We start from the raw sequence: 15792 nt of genomic DNA, 5'->3' as shown, positions 1-15792 counted from the left end.
GGCCGCGATCTCACCTGATGGTAAGTTAGTATTACCATTGACTAGGTATTTATGTGTTTTGAAATAATGATTATGGATGTGAGTAGTTAATGTTTTTTGATTTTTCTGTTACGACAAATTTTATCGAATGGAGGGAAAAACTTACACGGAGTTGTACGATACGATGCTACAGTATGACGTCATGTTCTTCATACCAACTTAAAATTTCACTTTTGGGATAATTGAAAAATGTAATAAGGCGCCCCACTCGCCCCCGCGAACGCGCGGGTTTAAAAGGTGCCAACCGTTACTATGCAAATGTGCAAACTCAAAACAAGCCACCAAAAAAAATTCTAAGTAAAAATGTTTACAATCACTGTCTATTAGGGTTTCGTAAAAGAAACTGAAAACCCAAAATGCTTAAGCTCAAGCACTGATGTTTCCCTAGTACTTTTGCTTCCGCGTTGGCCTTTCTTTGAGCGCTTGCCTTACTAAATAAAATGTTTGTCAAAATGTACGTTTTTTGTTGTTGTTGTTGTTATTGTTGTTATTATTATTATTTTAGAATTGTTTTAAATTCTCAGCATTTTAAATAGGAGCCATTTTGCAAGGATTTTGTAAAATATGATGTGAACGCCTCTGTATCCAATGACTACTCAACAAATTGTTTAAATAAAAAAATGAAATAAAACTAAGGCCTCATTTACGGAGACGCCGGGCATCGTACGTTGTGCGACGTACTGAGTTCAAACATTGGCATTGTGTGTGCATGAGTGCTTTTACGGAAAAGCGATTTAAGACGCGTATTCTTGAAATGGAACGTTATTTGCAGCCGAATCCTGCGGATGGCTTCGATGCGTCTCACACGGCGTTTATTGTTGCGGGATTCACCGCGGGAAGAGATGCAGCTGGCATCACCACTTCACCCGTCTCGCATCAATATTTTTTGTGTTTATGCGTGCGATAATAAGTACCGCATCACGCGCTGCGGCTCCGTAATTATGAGGCCTTATTGGTGCTTATGGTGAACTTACAAACTGGTTACTAAATGCTTATTTTTATACGGAACACAATTCAATCTTACTCCTGGTGGTACCAGGAAAGGTACTAGGAGTAAGCTAAAGATGGGCGGAAATGCAATTTCAAAGATTAAATAATAACAGAATTCGACTGAAGGTACGGTAACGTAACCTACCTGGAATTTCACGGATTTTTTTATTTTTTTTCTGTTGTCTAAGAATGTTTGAAAACTATCATTAGTAGTGATGTTACTATCGGAAAAAGTTATTTACTTACGATTTTTTTTCCATCAAGTGGCCTGATTTCGATAGATGAAGTTTTCACAAAATTTTTCAAATGTTCGTACACATGTAAAGTGTTAGTGAGTACCTATTTAAAATGTTTATTTAACGAACAAACATGCTTTTAACACATCGATAAAGGAAGTAGGCAAAAAATGCGGCTAATTGACATTCTGAAAAATACAAAGTCTATGATTTGCGTTCGATGAACCCCGCTGCAGCTGATCAAAGGGAGGGAATTCATATCGATATTTTTGGAAACTTTCGATGTACGTTATTTCCAAAACCGTTCAAGATATGACAATAGGAACAACGGCTTCTATTTCAGATTGTTTCAGTTTCTGTGCCCTTTCAGGCTTTAGGGGGTATTTTGAAACACCCTGTATATGTTATATACACTAACTATGTAATGGAATCTTAGAATCTGAATTACATGCATTTCTAAGTCTTGTATCATCATAAAAATTTAATCAGATTAGATGACAATACAATATTGTGGTACCAGCTGGTCTGATGATTGGACTGGAAGGTGGCCAAAGGAACTCCTAAACGAAACGGTGGAATCACATCGAGTTTGGGTTCATTGGATTTGTCTTTTCGATATCTTTAAGTGCTAGATAATGTCCAGGGTCCTAATGATGGAGTCAGGAGGTGGCCATAGGAACTCCTAAACGAAAAGGCGGAAACTCATCGAGTTTGGGTTCGTTGGATTTGTCTTTTCGAGCACTTTAATGCTAGATTATGTCCAGGGTCCTGATGATTCCTGTTAGTAATTAAAAGCGTGTTTTTAGTTTTTTAAACTATTCTTTACATTTGACATTAAGGGCATATTTCACAATCGCTTAGTAAGGGCCTGTTTCGCCACTTCTGGATAAGTTGTGGATAGCCTGTCTGACGGATCATTTGACACATTTTTATATAAAATACGTGCTAGCTAGATTGATCTTAGTCTGTACGAGATTAGAATGGTTCTCAAACAGCTGAAAAACAACAAGGCACCGTAATCACGGCTGAGCTTCTGAAAGCAGGTGGAACGCCGGTACTAAAGGCTTTTCAGAAGCTGTTCGATTTCGTCATCCTCAAGGGAATTACGCTTACGGCATGGCAAAGAAGTATGGTGATACTCCTCGTCAAAAAAGGCGACAAAACCTTGTTGAAGAATTATAGACCCATTTCGCTTCTGAGCCATATCTACAAGCTGTTTTTGATAGTCATTACGAATTGTCACGCTAGCAGGCTTGACAACTTTCAGCCCCCCGAACAAGCCGGTTTCTGAAAAGGCTTTAGTACCATAGACCATAATAATATACGCTACGGCAAATTATACGGAAGATCAAGGAGTATAATCAGCCACTTTTCGTTTGTGAACTATGAGAAAGCCTTCGATTGAGACATGGGCACTATGGGCAGTGTTGCAGTCTCTCCAACTGTGCCAAATTGACTATCGATACATTGAAGTGTTGAAAGGCTTGTACAAACACGCCATAGTAACAGTCCGTTTCAAGATCAGGACCCGAATCCTATCCAGTTGCAGCGAGGGGTGAGACAGGGAGACGTCATCACCACCGCCCTAGAAGATGTTTTCAAGCTTCTGGGCTGGAGCGGATTTAGCAGGAAGATCTAGGCACAATGCTCGATGGCCTCAATAGAGTCTCTCAACAAGTGGGTCTCAAAATGACCATGGACAAGATTTAAAAATCATGTCTAAAAACCGTGTTGCACCCACTCCTCTAAAAGTTGGAGACTCTACACTCGAAGTTGTTGACAACAACGTATACATTGTATAGTATACCAATGTATCCCAGGTATACCTGAGACAAACAGTCCAGTTAGGTAGGTCCAACTTCGAAAAAAAAAGGTCAATCATCGAATCCAGCTCGGTTGGACAGCCTTCGGGAAGCGTGGCGCGATTTTCACGCGGCGTCTCCGTCGCGTCGCCGCTCCGCTTTAAATCCGCTTGAAATCCGCCAGAGTGGCAAGGGCCTTAAAACTCAGAGGCACACTTATGTTCAAATACCGTAGCCGAGTCCTAAAGCCGCGGTACGCGTTCGCCACGAAAAGAGTGAGCAAGACAGCAATATTTCACTCACACGTTTCATGCCTTGTTTATAACGACTAGTCTTAATGCCCAGTTAATAAAACATCGAAGCATTACAAATAATACCACATATAAACAACAAAATTAAGATTAAAACTAAATGTATTCTATCGAGAACACTGAGAATATTCCCGGGAGCGTTCTCGGTTCTCGAGAATATTCTCACTGGGAATATTGCCGGGAACGAGAACTTTCTCAGCGGCACATCTCTAACCGTGACTATTACATTTTCCGGTGTTTTTTTTTGTAGATTTTTGACTTTTGTCAAAGTTAAAATAAGATGGTGCAACTCAGCCTAAAACTTATAAAACTCATTTATTTCTGAAAATAGGCTTTTAAAAAGTAAAAACACGTCCCAGTATTAACCCTACCACTTTGGGACAATAAATGGGCGTTGCTGAGAAGAAGCAAGAAACTCAGTCATTATTGTCAGCCTACTTTTCAAGGGTTTTCTCTTTAAAATATACTAATGAACGCAAATGTATTATCATAATCTTTCTTTTGTAACTGTTTGTATTGTACGGGAATCGAACCCGCGACCTCTGACGTAGTAGTCCGTTACGAAGTACGAACTAAACGGCGGACTATTCGTCACTATTTCGGCAGTTAAGTTATAGACCATTTGTTCTACAAAACTGATATAAAATTAATTTGTTTTTCCAGCTGCGCCTCGCATTCAACCGCCAAGGCGAAGAACTAAGGATCGTGAAGCGACAACTCCAGAACAGTCAACAACGCGTGCGGGAACTAGAACAACACGTGGCCGCGTTGCAAGCGCTTATCCAAAGGGACGGCTCTTAAACCCCGCCACGCCAATGTACCACGCCTCTATGACTACACTCGTAAGGCGTATTATCGCTTGTACCTTGCGTGAGTCGTGCTCACTTGCAATTGAACCCGCCAATACGTTAGCGCTTTATTCCGTTCGCGAAATTGGATTCTTGTCTCGGTTTTTCCTACCCTTATTATACCTCGGTTATTCCTTCATCGTCAACGGGCCTACTATGCATGACGGTGTCAGTACTTTCAGCTTCGGCTCCTTCGAAATTACGGATATGTGATAAAAATCGAATATAGCAGTGCCAAAAAACATCGGCAGGGAGAAATGAACATAGTGTTTGCGTGTCGTGGAAAATTATTACTTTCATGGTAAAAACTGGCAACACAAGTCAGTCAACCAGATGAAAAAATTGATATAAAGAAAGGCTCTCAGAATACATACTAGCCTGAGTTTTCTAAGCATCGCACCGAAGTCGTGCCACTCATGAACTTTCCCGACACGACCAAACAACGTGCCACATTCTTAGGTCTTCATAGATGACTGCTCTAACAGCGGCTAGATAAAGCTGTACTAGAGACGATTGAATCTCAATTGCTTATCTGTTATTCGGAAGGAAAATACGCCTTCGATGCTCTGTATTTCGGTGCGCAGTCACGCGCTGTCTTTGTAATCGCATTCTAGCGATATACTTACCTTTATTATCTATTGTGTAGCCAGTTGTGATATGAGGGCAGAATGCGATGCGATGTATCCGCATTTTCTCTTGCTCATGTTGTGATCGATCGGTAAGGTAAGAATTAGTTCGATGCTAGCTATGCTAGTGTAGCGTAACCCCGCATAGCATTGCCAAATACGTAGATGCTGATTGTTGATAGCTTACACGACTTTATGCATTATTTGTCACAAAATTAAAATGCATTTAAAAATGCTTACTTATAATGAACTACTTTGATATAATCACTAGATGTACTATCGGGGACTCGGACGCCTTGACACCTTAAGGGCCTAAATTGTTTGCACACACACGCTCGATTATGCTACGCCCCGTTCATTCATGTTTCGGGTCTAAGCAGCGTCGGCGCACCACTGTAGATGTTTACCCTTGCAAACTAAGCTCTATGTAAAGCGTTTAGGAATGAGTATTGCTTATTACCCGCATCCGTAGCGCTCGTTTGGCAACGTCGCATTTTAGTCAATTTGAAACCCAATAAAGAATCGCTACAAAATATTATATGGGGCTTCGTTGCCGTTGAACTAGCGATTGCCCGCTCGGGTCACAAAATTGGTATCGCACATTCCGAGGTAACTGTGCAATTTCCTGAGAAAAAAGTAGCCCTTTCTATAATTATTGTTGATATTAAGATTAAGAGTGTAAATCTCGTGATATTAGTTTAGCTAGTTAAGGCGAGAAATACAAAATCATACAGTTAGTGACTTTCGAATTTTACTTATTTAATAGGTATTTAATTTATTCGGAACTCATAATTTATAAACAATATTTGTTATTGAATTAATTAGTAAAGAGTTAAGGAATACTTGTGGCTTAAAAACAATTATTGTAAGATAACTTCATAATAACTTTCTTAAATCCTTGAATGTAAATAAAAACCTATAATAGGTTTCTATTTATTTTAATACATTAGCATCTTTTGTTTTCCGTTTTAAAGAAACACTTATCTAACTACGTTATTACAATTTAATACAAATATTGCACTAGGTAGCAATACTAGCAATGATCCAGGTAATTGGTTATCGTAAATATTATAATATTAAGTTAGTTTTATTTCAAATACAATTTTTATTGCACATTAAGTGTCTTTACACAATGTCTTAAATCAATAACAATTAAACTTCAAACTAAATAATACTTAAACAGTTAACAATGTTTATTGTAGATAAGTTTGTAAGTAAATATAAGAATTAAGAATTATTTTGAGAGGCATGGTTCAGTAATCGCGCGGAGGTCAATAAAAAGGCAATCAAACAGTCCAATTAATAGCACGGGTCAACACAAAACAAAATCAATCGGTTATTGATCACAAAACTTCACAAAAAAACAAAGGCGAGAATATGTCGACAGTTCGCCAAAGGAAAAAGCAGACAGACCTCGTATAAAAACACAATATTAAAAAAATACATTATCTATTTGTTTGTAAACAAATTCTATTATTAAAATTCTAAGGCTGAGTTGCACCATCTTACTTTAACTTTGATAAACGTCAAAAATCTGTCAAACTCCATACAAAAAGCACCGGTTACTGTTATAGTTACGGTCAAAGTTAGGTGGTGCAACTCAGCCTAAAACTAAGAAAGATTGAAGAAAAAGAAACATTTCGTTTTAAACCTTTACCGTATGACAATAAAGTGCACAATGGTATTTCGTATTGCAACCTAAGCCCTGATTGTCTCTTATTGGTCGTAGTAAAAATATAGTAAAATGCGTAACCAATTAGAGACGGGGTGAGCACGTGACCGGAGCGATGCGCTTACGCTAAAATTTCTACAAAGTGGTCAGGCGGAAGAGTCCCCGATAGTACATAGTGTTCTACAAATACCTCTATTTATTACGTTCGAGGTACATTTTACAGTATTATAACGTTAAATGGGAACAACAAATCATTCCAGGAATTCTATACAGCTTGAAAACAATAAGTTTAGGTTTTTAGTAGTCGAGGATTCTGAAATATGTAATACCAATTTGATTTCCGTGGCCTAAAAAGGACTGTAAAACTGAAACTAAATAAGGAAATAATTATGTGATTTATCCATGACTTTTGTCACAATTATTTTTATATAGGTATTTTCTAAGTTTGTGATTTTACTTTTTTTGACAAAAAAGCATGTGCAATGAATATCAGGGTTGTTATGGATTTTGTTGATGAATGTGTTTTTGTGATGTCCCAGTTGCTAGGAAGCACCTTTTATTAAGCACATGAATATATTATATTCTCAGTTTTATGATTTAGTTAGACATCTTGTTAGTGATTTTTTTTATTAGTCTGATTTACATGTTTATGTAAAATGTTGTGTTACCTTTTTATGAATGTGTTTGCAGCTATGACATAATAATATCATAATATTACGTTAGTATTAAGTTTTGATTAGTGCCGGCATTTACTTTCCTATTTAGAATATAATCATAACATTGATAATGGATGAAGTGGGAAAATGTACAAAAAAGTTACCTGAACTTTTATGTACATAGTACTTAGAACTAAGATTTGTGAGGCTGGCATCTTATACATACAATAATACATCTTATAACAGGTGCTAAGGCCTTGTCATTAAATATTTAACGAACGTTAAGGCTTCATTGGTTTCTGAAGTGCGAAAGTATGTGTAAGCTTATTTTATTGTATAAAAATCATGTTGGTTTATCAACTGAACTCTAATACCCAATTTTGTATTATCAATAAATTGTCAATGGTATTTATGTTATTGAAAACTTATGACTTTATGATACAACACTGTTACGGTAGATTTAAAAAATAAGAACAAATGTTTTTACATTCCATATTTGGTGTATTTAGCTTGATAAGCGAAATGAAAGTATTATTCATATGTATTGGCTAAATCAATACTTATAATTTGGCTAAAATGGTGTTAATATTTATTATGTATTTTTGTATCAAGCTTCTGTAGCACAAATTTTCAATAAATGTTTGAACATTGACATAGTTTTTCATTTCTTTATACAGGCTACTTAAAAAGTCATTAATATTTAACAATTATAAATAAAAAATTTAGAACAAAATGTAACAGTCAAGTCCAAGATTTGTTACAAAATTATGTAATCTCTACCTAGCTTAAATTTCTGTAATTATTTGATGCGCCTAATCTAGTTTATCCCAACTAATATTATAAATGCGAAAGTAACTCTGTCTGTCTGTCTGTCTGTTACGCTTTCCCGCTTAAACCTCGCAACCGATTTTGATGAAATTTGGCATAGAGATAGTTTGAGTCCCGGGAAAGAACATAGGATAGTTTTTATCCCGGTTTTTGAAACAGGGACGCGCGCGATAAAGTTTTTCTGTGACAGACAAAATTCCACGCGGGCGAAGCCGCGGGCGGAAAGCTAGTATCTAATATAGAAATGTAGAGAACTTCGAACTCTTCATATAGGTAAATAAAACGCCACACAACATTGTTATAAAACATTTTAATTCTCTTGGCAAAATTTTATAGCAAAAGAATCAATGTTATTACAGTTAAAAAGTTTTTACCTAGTCAGTCGTTTACAATCGGATTTTAAATTTATCTCCGGCGGTCGTTCTCTATCGGATTAATCGCTGACATTGTTTGTCTACCGTCAAAACATTAAAAACAACACGAGTTTAAAAATTTTCAAAAAATATAAAAGTCGGGTAGTAGAGAAATGCGTAAAACCGGTAGCGCCACGCGCTCTAAAGTTAAAATGTATAAAGATAGTAATAAAGTATTCGGGTATTATCTGATAGAGACACGTTCCAGACTCCCAGATTTATGAAGGCACTTGAAGCAACTTGATATTCAATTACACTCATCAAAGGGGGTAAGTACCTACATTTTTAAAATTGTATAATTATTCCTACATGATGCTGCTTATAAATTGTATGTAAAAATATATAAAATTACGCATCTATACACACATTACACACACAAAAAGATAAAACGACTGTATTCTTACATGTTGGCTGCCCATAGTTGTTTGGCTCTACTACATCCCAATGCAGGATAAATTAAAAAAAAATTTGTACAGATGATATTTTAAAAATAGCTAGAATGTTGAAAGAATTAATACTATGATTAAATAAATACCTGTACTATACAATCTTACTTATTACATAAATTTAAATCAGTTGTAAAACTACACACTAAGGACGGCATTATTAGTCATGGAATGTACAATAATAAGAGGTACTACTTTATTACTCTACATAAATCGCTTCAACTATGTACATACTTCTAAAATAAATCTGATATTACATTTAGTAAAATTAAAATTCATTCTTGATACTTTGGAATATTCAGAGCAAATAATATTCACATGGCCAAAAATTTGCAAAGATATAAGGCCATACTTATGACTATCACAGGCGTGGCCATACTACTGGCTCCATTGCACCCATCGGAGCCACAAGTGTAGATACATGTCCGGTATTCCAATTTATCGCCCACTTGCTGTACATAATTGCAGTAGTTACCCAAGTCTAAAGATGAACAGAATCTCTTTGTACTGATACCACCTAAAAGTTTAAAAACGAATTAATATTTCAAAATATCATATTTTTCTGTCAAGCCAACACCAAATACATTGTAACCAGACCAATAATAAAGCATAGTATTTTTATATCCTTTGTTGGTATCCTGATTGCAAAATATAATAAACATGCATTTTACACTTACCAGTAGAAATTAACATTTCAGTCCCATTGTGTTAGTGAGTGCTTGTGCTAGACTAAGCTTTGTGCTTTTCCATTGTCCAAACATGATGTGAAAGGATTAGTATATTCTAAATAAATAAAAAGTTTAAAATAAATAAAAATATGTGTTAAAGAAACCAACTATAAATGAATTGCCAAATCTTAAAATCTCATTGATAGTTATCTTTTCTAGAGTCTCCTCTATGACTAAAAGTAGTAGTTTTGACGTAATAGGTACTACTTGTTAAAACCCACCTAATTTTATCATTTTTAAACCTCGATGTTGGGGTTTAGTCACTTTATATCTAAAGTGAATAGCATTTTTTTTGTGAAACCCCTATTTACTAATCTGGCTAATTCATTACAATTTGGTTTCACATGTTAACCCTGTTAGTAAACACCTGTCTGTTTGATGCAGTACTGAGCGTTATAAACATGCTCACACGATGTTGGCTTCAAAATACCACCGTCCAGGTTCATCAGACCATCACCACATTCCATTGTCGCTGACGAATTACACTGGTAGCAATCTATCGCAATACCTAAATGAAATGTTAATAAAATACTACAATATTGTTATGTTATGCAAAAATTCTTACTTAGCCTACATTATTCCCTTGATGCATGTTATCAACATTCACAGCCCCGTTCATAAATGATATTAATTATCTACGGTAAGTTAGTTATAAATAATGGAAACACGTTAGTATTGTTATGCTCTGCTGCCTAACCTCTGCACCCATTATCTCACCTTCATATCTCCCTACATGTTTAATACAATACTGAGCGTTATGTATAGTGGCACAGTCTGTCGGGTCTAGATCAGTATCCCCCTCTAAGAATTCATTACAGTCAAAGGGATTGTCAGAATCTGTCCCTGAACACTGGTAACAGTTTATAGAGTTAACTAAAAGTAAAATAACATTAATTAAAACAATTGAAACTTGAATGTAAACGTTAAAAAAGAAACAACGCCCTAACGTACCTGTTTGTATTGTAACCGTTGATAGAACAAAGCATATAAAAGCAATATTCTGCATGTTCGACATTCTTTTTTATGGTTTTATTTAGTAAGTAAAATAATATTTCTTTTCTGTTACAAAATGCTCGAAATCTTTGAGTTAATTTTGTACACAATCAAACACAACCTCAACCTCAAACGAACAAATGACAACTTATTTTTTGACACTTCTTTGACTGGCTGGTTATGACAGTAGTGATGGGCCATGCAATCTGAAATGTCGATATGTGGAATTTATTCGATTTTACTCATATATCGGATATAATGTTTATTGTTTTAGGTAGACTAAAATTACATTATTGTTGTCGTCATTCAATATCAAGCTTTTGGTTTATTCCACAATTCCCCTTTGACAATCCCCGTTAACGGGGATTAGTGAACAAAAAGTTCATTAATCCCCGTTATAATAGGATTTTATTTTGATTTTATAAGTTCCAATTGGCGTTAACGGTTAAATAGTGAACAAAAAGTTCACTAATCCCCGTTGACGGGGCTTGTCAATGGGTAATAGTGGAATAAGCCAAGCTTTTTAACATAGAACAATCGAATGATTGTTTGTGAAAACAATCAGTAATACACACAGTGAGAATTAGTATTGCCAGATAAATAATCTACAAAAATTTTAGGGATTGTTGTTTGGGCTTAATAATCCCCATTATATGCTCCAATTGGCGTTAACGGAGATTAATGAACAAAAAGTTCACTAATCCCTCCGACAGGGATTGTCAACGGGGATTAGTGGAAAGCCGTTGTTGGCTTGAAGAATGTGCACTTCGCAAAATACGCACTTTTCTTTACGTATTAGAGACTAACGTTCCAGCTACCCATTTCCGTTCTTTCTCTCGCTCTTATCAAATGGTGATTATTTGCGATAGAACGAGACAACATGACCGGAAATGGGTAGCTGAAACTATGGCCGATAGTAGAAATTGTTCAGCCTTTGTTTTAAAAAGATCGTATTTTGCAAAGTGCGATTCTGCGTTAAACACAGAAATGGTGAATTAGTTATTTAAGATTAGAAAAAATAGGTAGGTACTTTCGTTCATAGAAACAAGGACAGTATAAGCCTTAATCCTTCAAGGCCCGCGAATCTAGACACAATAGATAATCAATTGTTATGACATTAATTAATGCCGTCTACGCGTCTGGGACTCAAGCGGTTAATAAACATAATTAGCACACTCATGTTTTTAGAAAACTTAGACGTACAGCAAAATTAAAGAAGAGTTTGGTCTTTGAAAGAAATGTTGTTCACAAAATTAAGTACCTACTCTAAAAACAGTAGTAGTAAAAAATATGTAGCAAATAAGCACCTTACACCGGCCTGATCATCACTTTCCATCAGGTGAGTGAGATGCTGACTAACGCCCGATTCCCATATTCAATCCTTGTCCAAATCCGGATTACAACTGTCAAATTGAATTCAGTTTTAGATTATATTTCCAAAATTTTCGATGCATTTACACTTTAATATTGTTTAAATAGTCTTATAAACAATATAAAAATGTAAAAACATCAAAAACCGCAGTTATTTTGGCCAAAAACATATTAAAATTTGACAGTTGACAATCCAAATCCGTATAATTTGGATTAGGATTGAATATAGAAATCCAGCATAAGAGCTTCCTCATGTGGATATAATAAATTACATCTTTAGGGATTTATTTTTAGGGATCGACTAAACAGTCAATCCCTAAAAATAAATAGAGTTGATAAAGGGCATCAGAAATAATAGACATTGTTTATTTGATTGTTTTATTTTTGATTGTTTTGCATTTCGCAATATTTTATATAAAAAAATATATAAGACATAAACCTGTACCTATTAGGTATTGCAACCTGAGCATTATTATAATCTTATATTCATCATACAAACTATGGACGTTTCATTGCAGTTAATCTTAACATAAAGCTCGCAAAATTATTCATACAACATATTTAGAACATGATACATTCACACCATTCATTACTTATTAACTAAATGTGTACAATTAATTAAATCACAATACGCATGAGCAGACCTTATAAAACTCATGTGAACTTAGTTTGTACAATATAACTTCTACAGTAAATGCATTAACTTAGTGTTTAGTCTAAGTCCTACAACTTATAGGCAGTTATAAGTCGCGATGTATATTATTTATTGTCGTTATATAAATCCTAACTCGATATAACTTTATAGAGGAAATTATTTAAAACTGGAATGTAACATCAAATTCTATAACTATCTAATGTATTAAAATATTTAATGTAGATATTGATAGGCATAGGTTTCAGTAATAAAATAGAATAGAAGTTAATAAATATATAAATATATTTTGAATTTAGTATCTTTACATTAGTTGGCACTTATGTATTAGGAAGAAGGCGAATAGAATAAATATTTTAAGTAGGTAGATTTATTAGTAAAAATATAGCCTGACCAGGAACATAAAAACCCTGGCATAGAGGCGCGTCAATTGCATTTGATAGTGCAACACTGAGTAGGTACAGTCGTACCTGTGTTAAATTAATAGGCTAACTTTATGTATCACGATTTAGGATTACGGGCTAATTTGATATTTTCATAAATTAACGAAAAAATATTATTATAGGTAATCTGGTTTAAATAAATTAAATGAAACCATCAATCGAGCTAGTAGGATTTATTTTATTATTCATCAATAATCAAATTCAGAACTTGAATATTGAACTGCAATGTCTGGTCATGAAAGCTTCAAACTCGGTACTTCTTTCCCAATTCCATAAAATTCAACACTTATAAAGTGACAAAAAACTTTAAAATAGGTAGTTGAAACAAACCACAGCTAATTTTCATAGTGGACTGTACTATACGATAAACATGTCAGTCAATTTGACAACCTGTGTTGGAAACATTATTCAATGAAAATATTGTCCGAACCCTTAGTATTTCTCTTCGACAAATACTTTAACACATTGTGAACCACTTTTCTTTCACGACTATAAAAAGATTTTAGCAATTTAATTCACAAAATCAATTGCACACATTTAAAATAAAGTTTGTTTACACTTTGACAGTAATAGACTGACATGCAAGGTGACATGTCAATGAAGTTTTCAGTTACTGTTGCCATTAAAAGAAATTAGTACCATTAGTTTTCCGCAACATGGCGAGGGTTTTTATGTTCCTGGTCAGGCTATAAAGAAATTTTTGTAATACTTATAAAAATATACTTGTTTGATATCACGAATTCGATGTGTCGTCGCATTTGATAAATTAAAATTAATATCATAATCAATAGGTTTCTAAAAACTTTGTGGAATGAATGTACTTTTATATTTTCTAAGTACAATATTGACATCAATTTGTTACTTTAAGGCGGATTTATATCGAATTAATAAAAAAAAATTAAAAACAATAATAATCGGATACTTTAAATGTAATTGTTTCTGCTGCATGAAGAATTGAAGATGTCATCGTAATAACGACTTTCTACAAAATTGTTTCAAGAAGTAAAACTGTAATAAAACCAGTTAAAAGTACTACCGGTGGTACATCTCGCTAAGTACGGCTCTATTCCTACGCGACGTCGCATTTTATTTTATTTTTTGACAAAAGGAAAGTGCGTAGGCAAAGAGCTTGTATACCAACGGTGGTGCCGTATATTATCACGATTTAAAATTACATGTAACCTATTGAAATACGAAAAGTAAAACGGTATAGGACGAAGAATCGTGGCCGTTGTGGGTCGACCGCATGGTCCTTAGGAATCTGAATTCCTCTCGTGATTGAAACTTGTGAGGTGTGTACAATAACAGCAAATCAACCTAATCCGTAAAAGTAGGTACTTTAAGTTCACAATTGAATAAATCTGACAGTGGTAGGTTGATGTGCAGTTACTGTACAACAACATTGGATTTCTGATGTCACAGCTTGACCACCGCAAGCTTCAATCTTAGCAGAATTTTTTTCTTTCCTTCTTCTCATCGAACTATTACTCTCAAAGTGGTCAAGCGTGAGTGGCGTTTAGTTGTTGAGTTGCGGCCTCAGTGGCAGCGAGCCCTCAACCCAGAAGTTGGGGCGCTGCATCATGGTCTGCCATAGGGACACTTCCTTGCCCGTACTGTCCATCCAGTTCACGCTCGCGCCCATGTATGTGCCTGGAGACAAAAGAAAATTTTAGTAAAATTGAATTTATTTTTTAAGTGCCTTGTATGAGTTGAGGATTAGGCACATCCAATTACTTCTAGGTTCATAACGGCTTTCATCCAGCGCCTTCTTGCGAACTTTATGAGGTCGTTTGTCCACTTTAATAATGTTTGATTTTGAACTATTTCAGGAGCCCAGCGAGAACCTGACGGCGCCTATGAAGACATTAGAAGCGAGTAAGTCGTGTTTCTCAAGATCGAGCTCGAGCGATGCCTTCGAATATTGCTCACAGTTCGAGCACCGCGTTTTGAACGGTGGTGGCAAATGCTCTTTTGCTATTCTTCTGCGGACTGTATAGTTCTATACAGTATAAGTTATAGGCCTTATACAGAAGCTCAAAGTTGCACAGCGTGCTATGGAGAGGGCTATGCTCGGTGTTTCTTTACGAGATCGAATCAGAAATGAAGAGATCCGTAAACGAACTAAAATCGCTGACATAGGCCGACGGATTAGCAAGCTGAAGTGGCAATTGGCAGGGCACATAGTACGCAGAACTGGTGGCCGATGGGGCAGCAAGGTTCTGGAGTGGAGACGTCCACCCACAAGGTGGAAAGACGAAATCATAAAGGTAGCAGGAAAGCGCTGGACGCTCGGCGCTACCAACCGGGTAATATGGATAGCATTGGGGGAGGCCTATGTTCAGCAGTGAACGTCCTATGGCTGAGATGATGATGATATTACTCACCGGTGCCCAGCGAGAGCCTGATGGCGCCCATGAAGTCGTTAGAAGCGAGGCGGTCGCGGTCCCACAGGCTGAGTTCGAGCGCGCGATCGGCTAGCTCTGTCAGACGGAGGCCGCGGTACGTGACGGTGTGCTCTATTGCGATCTGTACCGTTACTTACCAGAGCCAAGCGAGAGCCTGATGGCGCCCATGAAGTCGTTAGAAGCGAGGCGGTCGCGGTCCCACAGGCTGAGTTCGAGCGCGCGATCGGCTAACTCTGTCAGACGGAGGCCGCGGTACGTGACGGTGTGTTCTATTGCGGTCTGTAACGTTACTTACCAGAGCCAAGCGAGAGCCTGATGGCGCCCATGAAGTCG

The 15792-nt window shown here is 36.2% G+C and overlaps 3 protein-coding genes across 3 annotated transcripts in view; 1 reads left to right on the top strand and 2 right to left on the bottom strand.

Annotated features, from left to right (window-relative positions):
• LOC135073856 (coronin-2B-like) overlaps nt 1-4484 on the top strand; it is a 65175-nt gene extending 60691 nt beyond the window's left edge. Inside the window, exon 12 of the mRNA XM_063968079.1 lies at nt 4042-4484. Coding sequence (XP_063824149.1) covers nt 4042-4179 — 138 coding nt within the window. The 3' untranslated portion in view covers nt 4180-4484. The remainder of the gene's footprint in view (nt 1-4041) is intronic.
• A 4586-nt stretch (nt 4485-9070) lies between these two features.
• LOC135074163 (U-scoloptoxin(05)-Sm1a) lies at nt 9071-10753 on the bottom strand. Its single transcript, XM_063968469.1, has 3 exons — nt 10547-10753; nt 10313-10468; nt 9071-9384 (listed from the first exon to the last, which is right to left on the bottom strand). The coding sequence occupies exons 1-3, from the start codon at nt 10608-10610 to the stop codon at nt 9182-9184; spliced, it is 423 nt and encodes a 140-aa protein (XP_063824539.1). The 5' UTR covers nt 10611-10753; the 3' UTR covers nt 9071-9181.
• Nucleotides 10754-14527: 3774 nt separating this feature from the next.
• The window catches only part of LOC135073857 (uncharacterized), a 99920-nt gene continuing 98655 nt past the window's right edge, over nt 14528-15792 (bottom strand). The window contains exon 10 of the mRNA XM_063968080.1: nt 14528-14704. Coding sequence (XP_063824150.1) covers nt 14571-14704 — 134 coding nt within the window. The 3' untranslated portion in view covers nt 14528-14570. The remainder of the gene's footprint in view (nt 14705-15792) is intronic.

This window comes from Ostrinia nubilalis, chromosome 8 (assembly GCF_963855985.1).
Source record: "Ostrinia nubilalis chromosome 8, ilOstNubi1.1, whole genome shotgun sequence".
NCBI classification, from domain to species: Eukaryota; Metazoa; Arthropoda; class Insecta; order Lepidoptera; family Crambidae; genus Ostrinia; species Ostrinia nubilalis.
The sequence above is the reverse complement of the archived record's forward strand: the minus strand, read 5'-3'. Positions and strand labels throughout refer to the sequence as shown.

Coding starts and splice junctions, on each gene's coding strand:
- LOC135074163 (XM_063968469.1), bottom strand. CDS start 10,610: ATGTCGAACATGCAGAATATTGCTTTTATATGCTTTGTTCTATCAACG. Junction 10,469..10,546: donor AACGGTTACAATACAAACAG/GTACGTTAGGGC, acceptor TTTTACTTTTAG/TTAACTCTATAAACTGTTAC. Junction 9,385..10,312: donor ACATGTAGGGAGATATGAAG/GTGAGATAATGG, acceptor TTAAACTTTTAG/GTGGTATCAGTACAAAGAGA.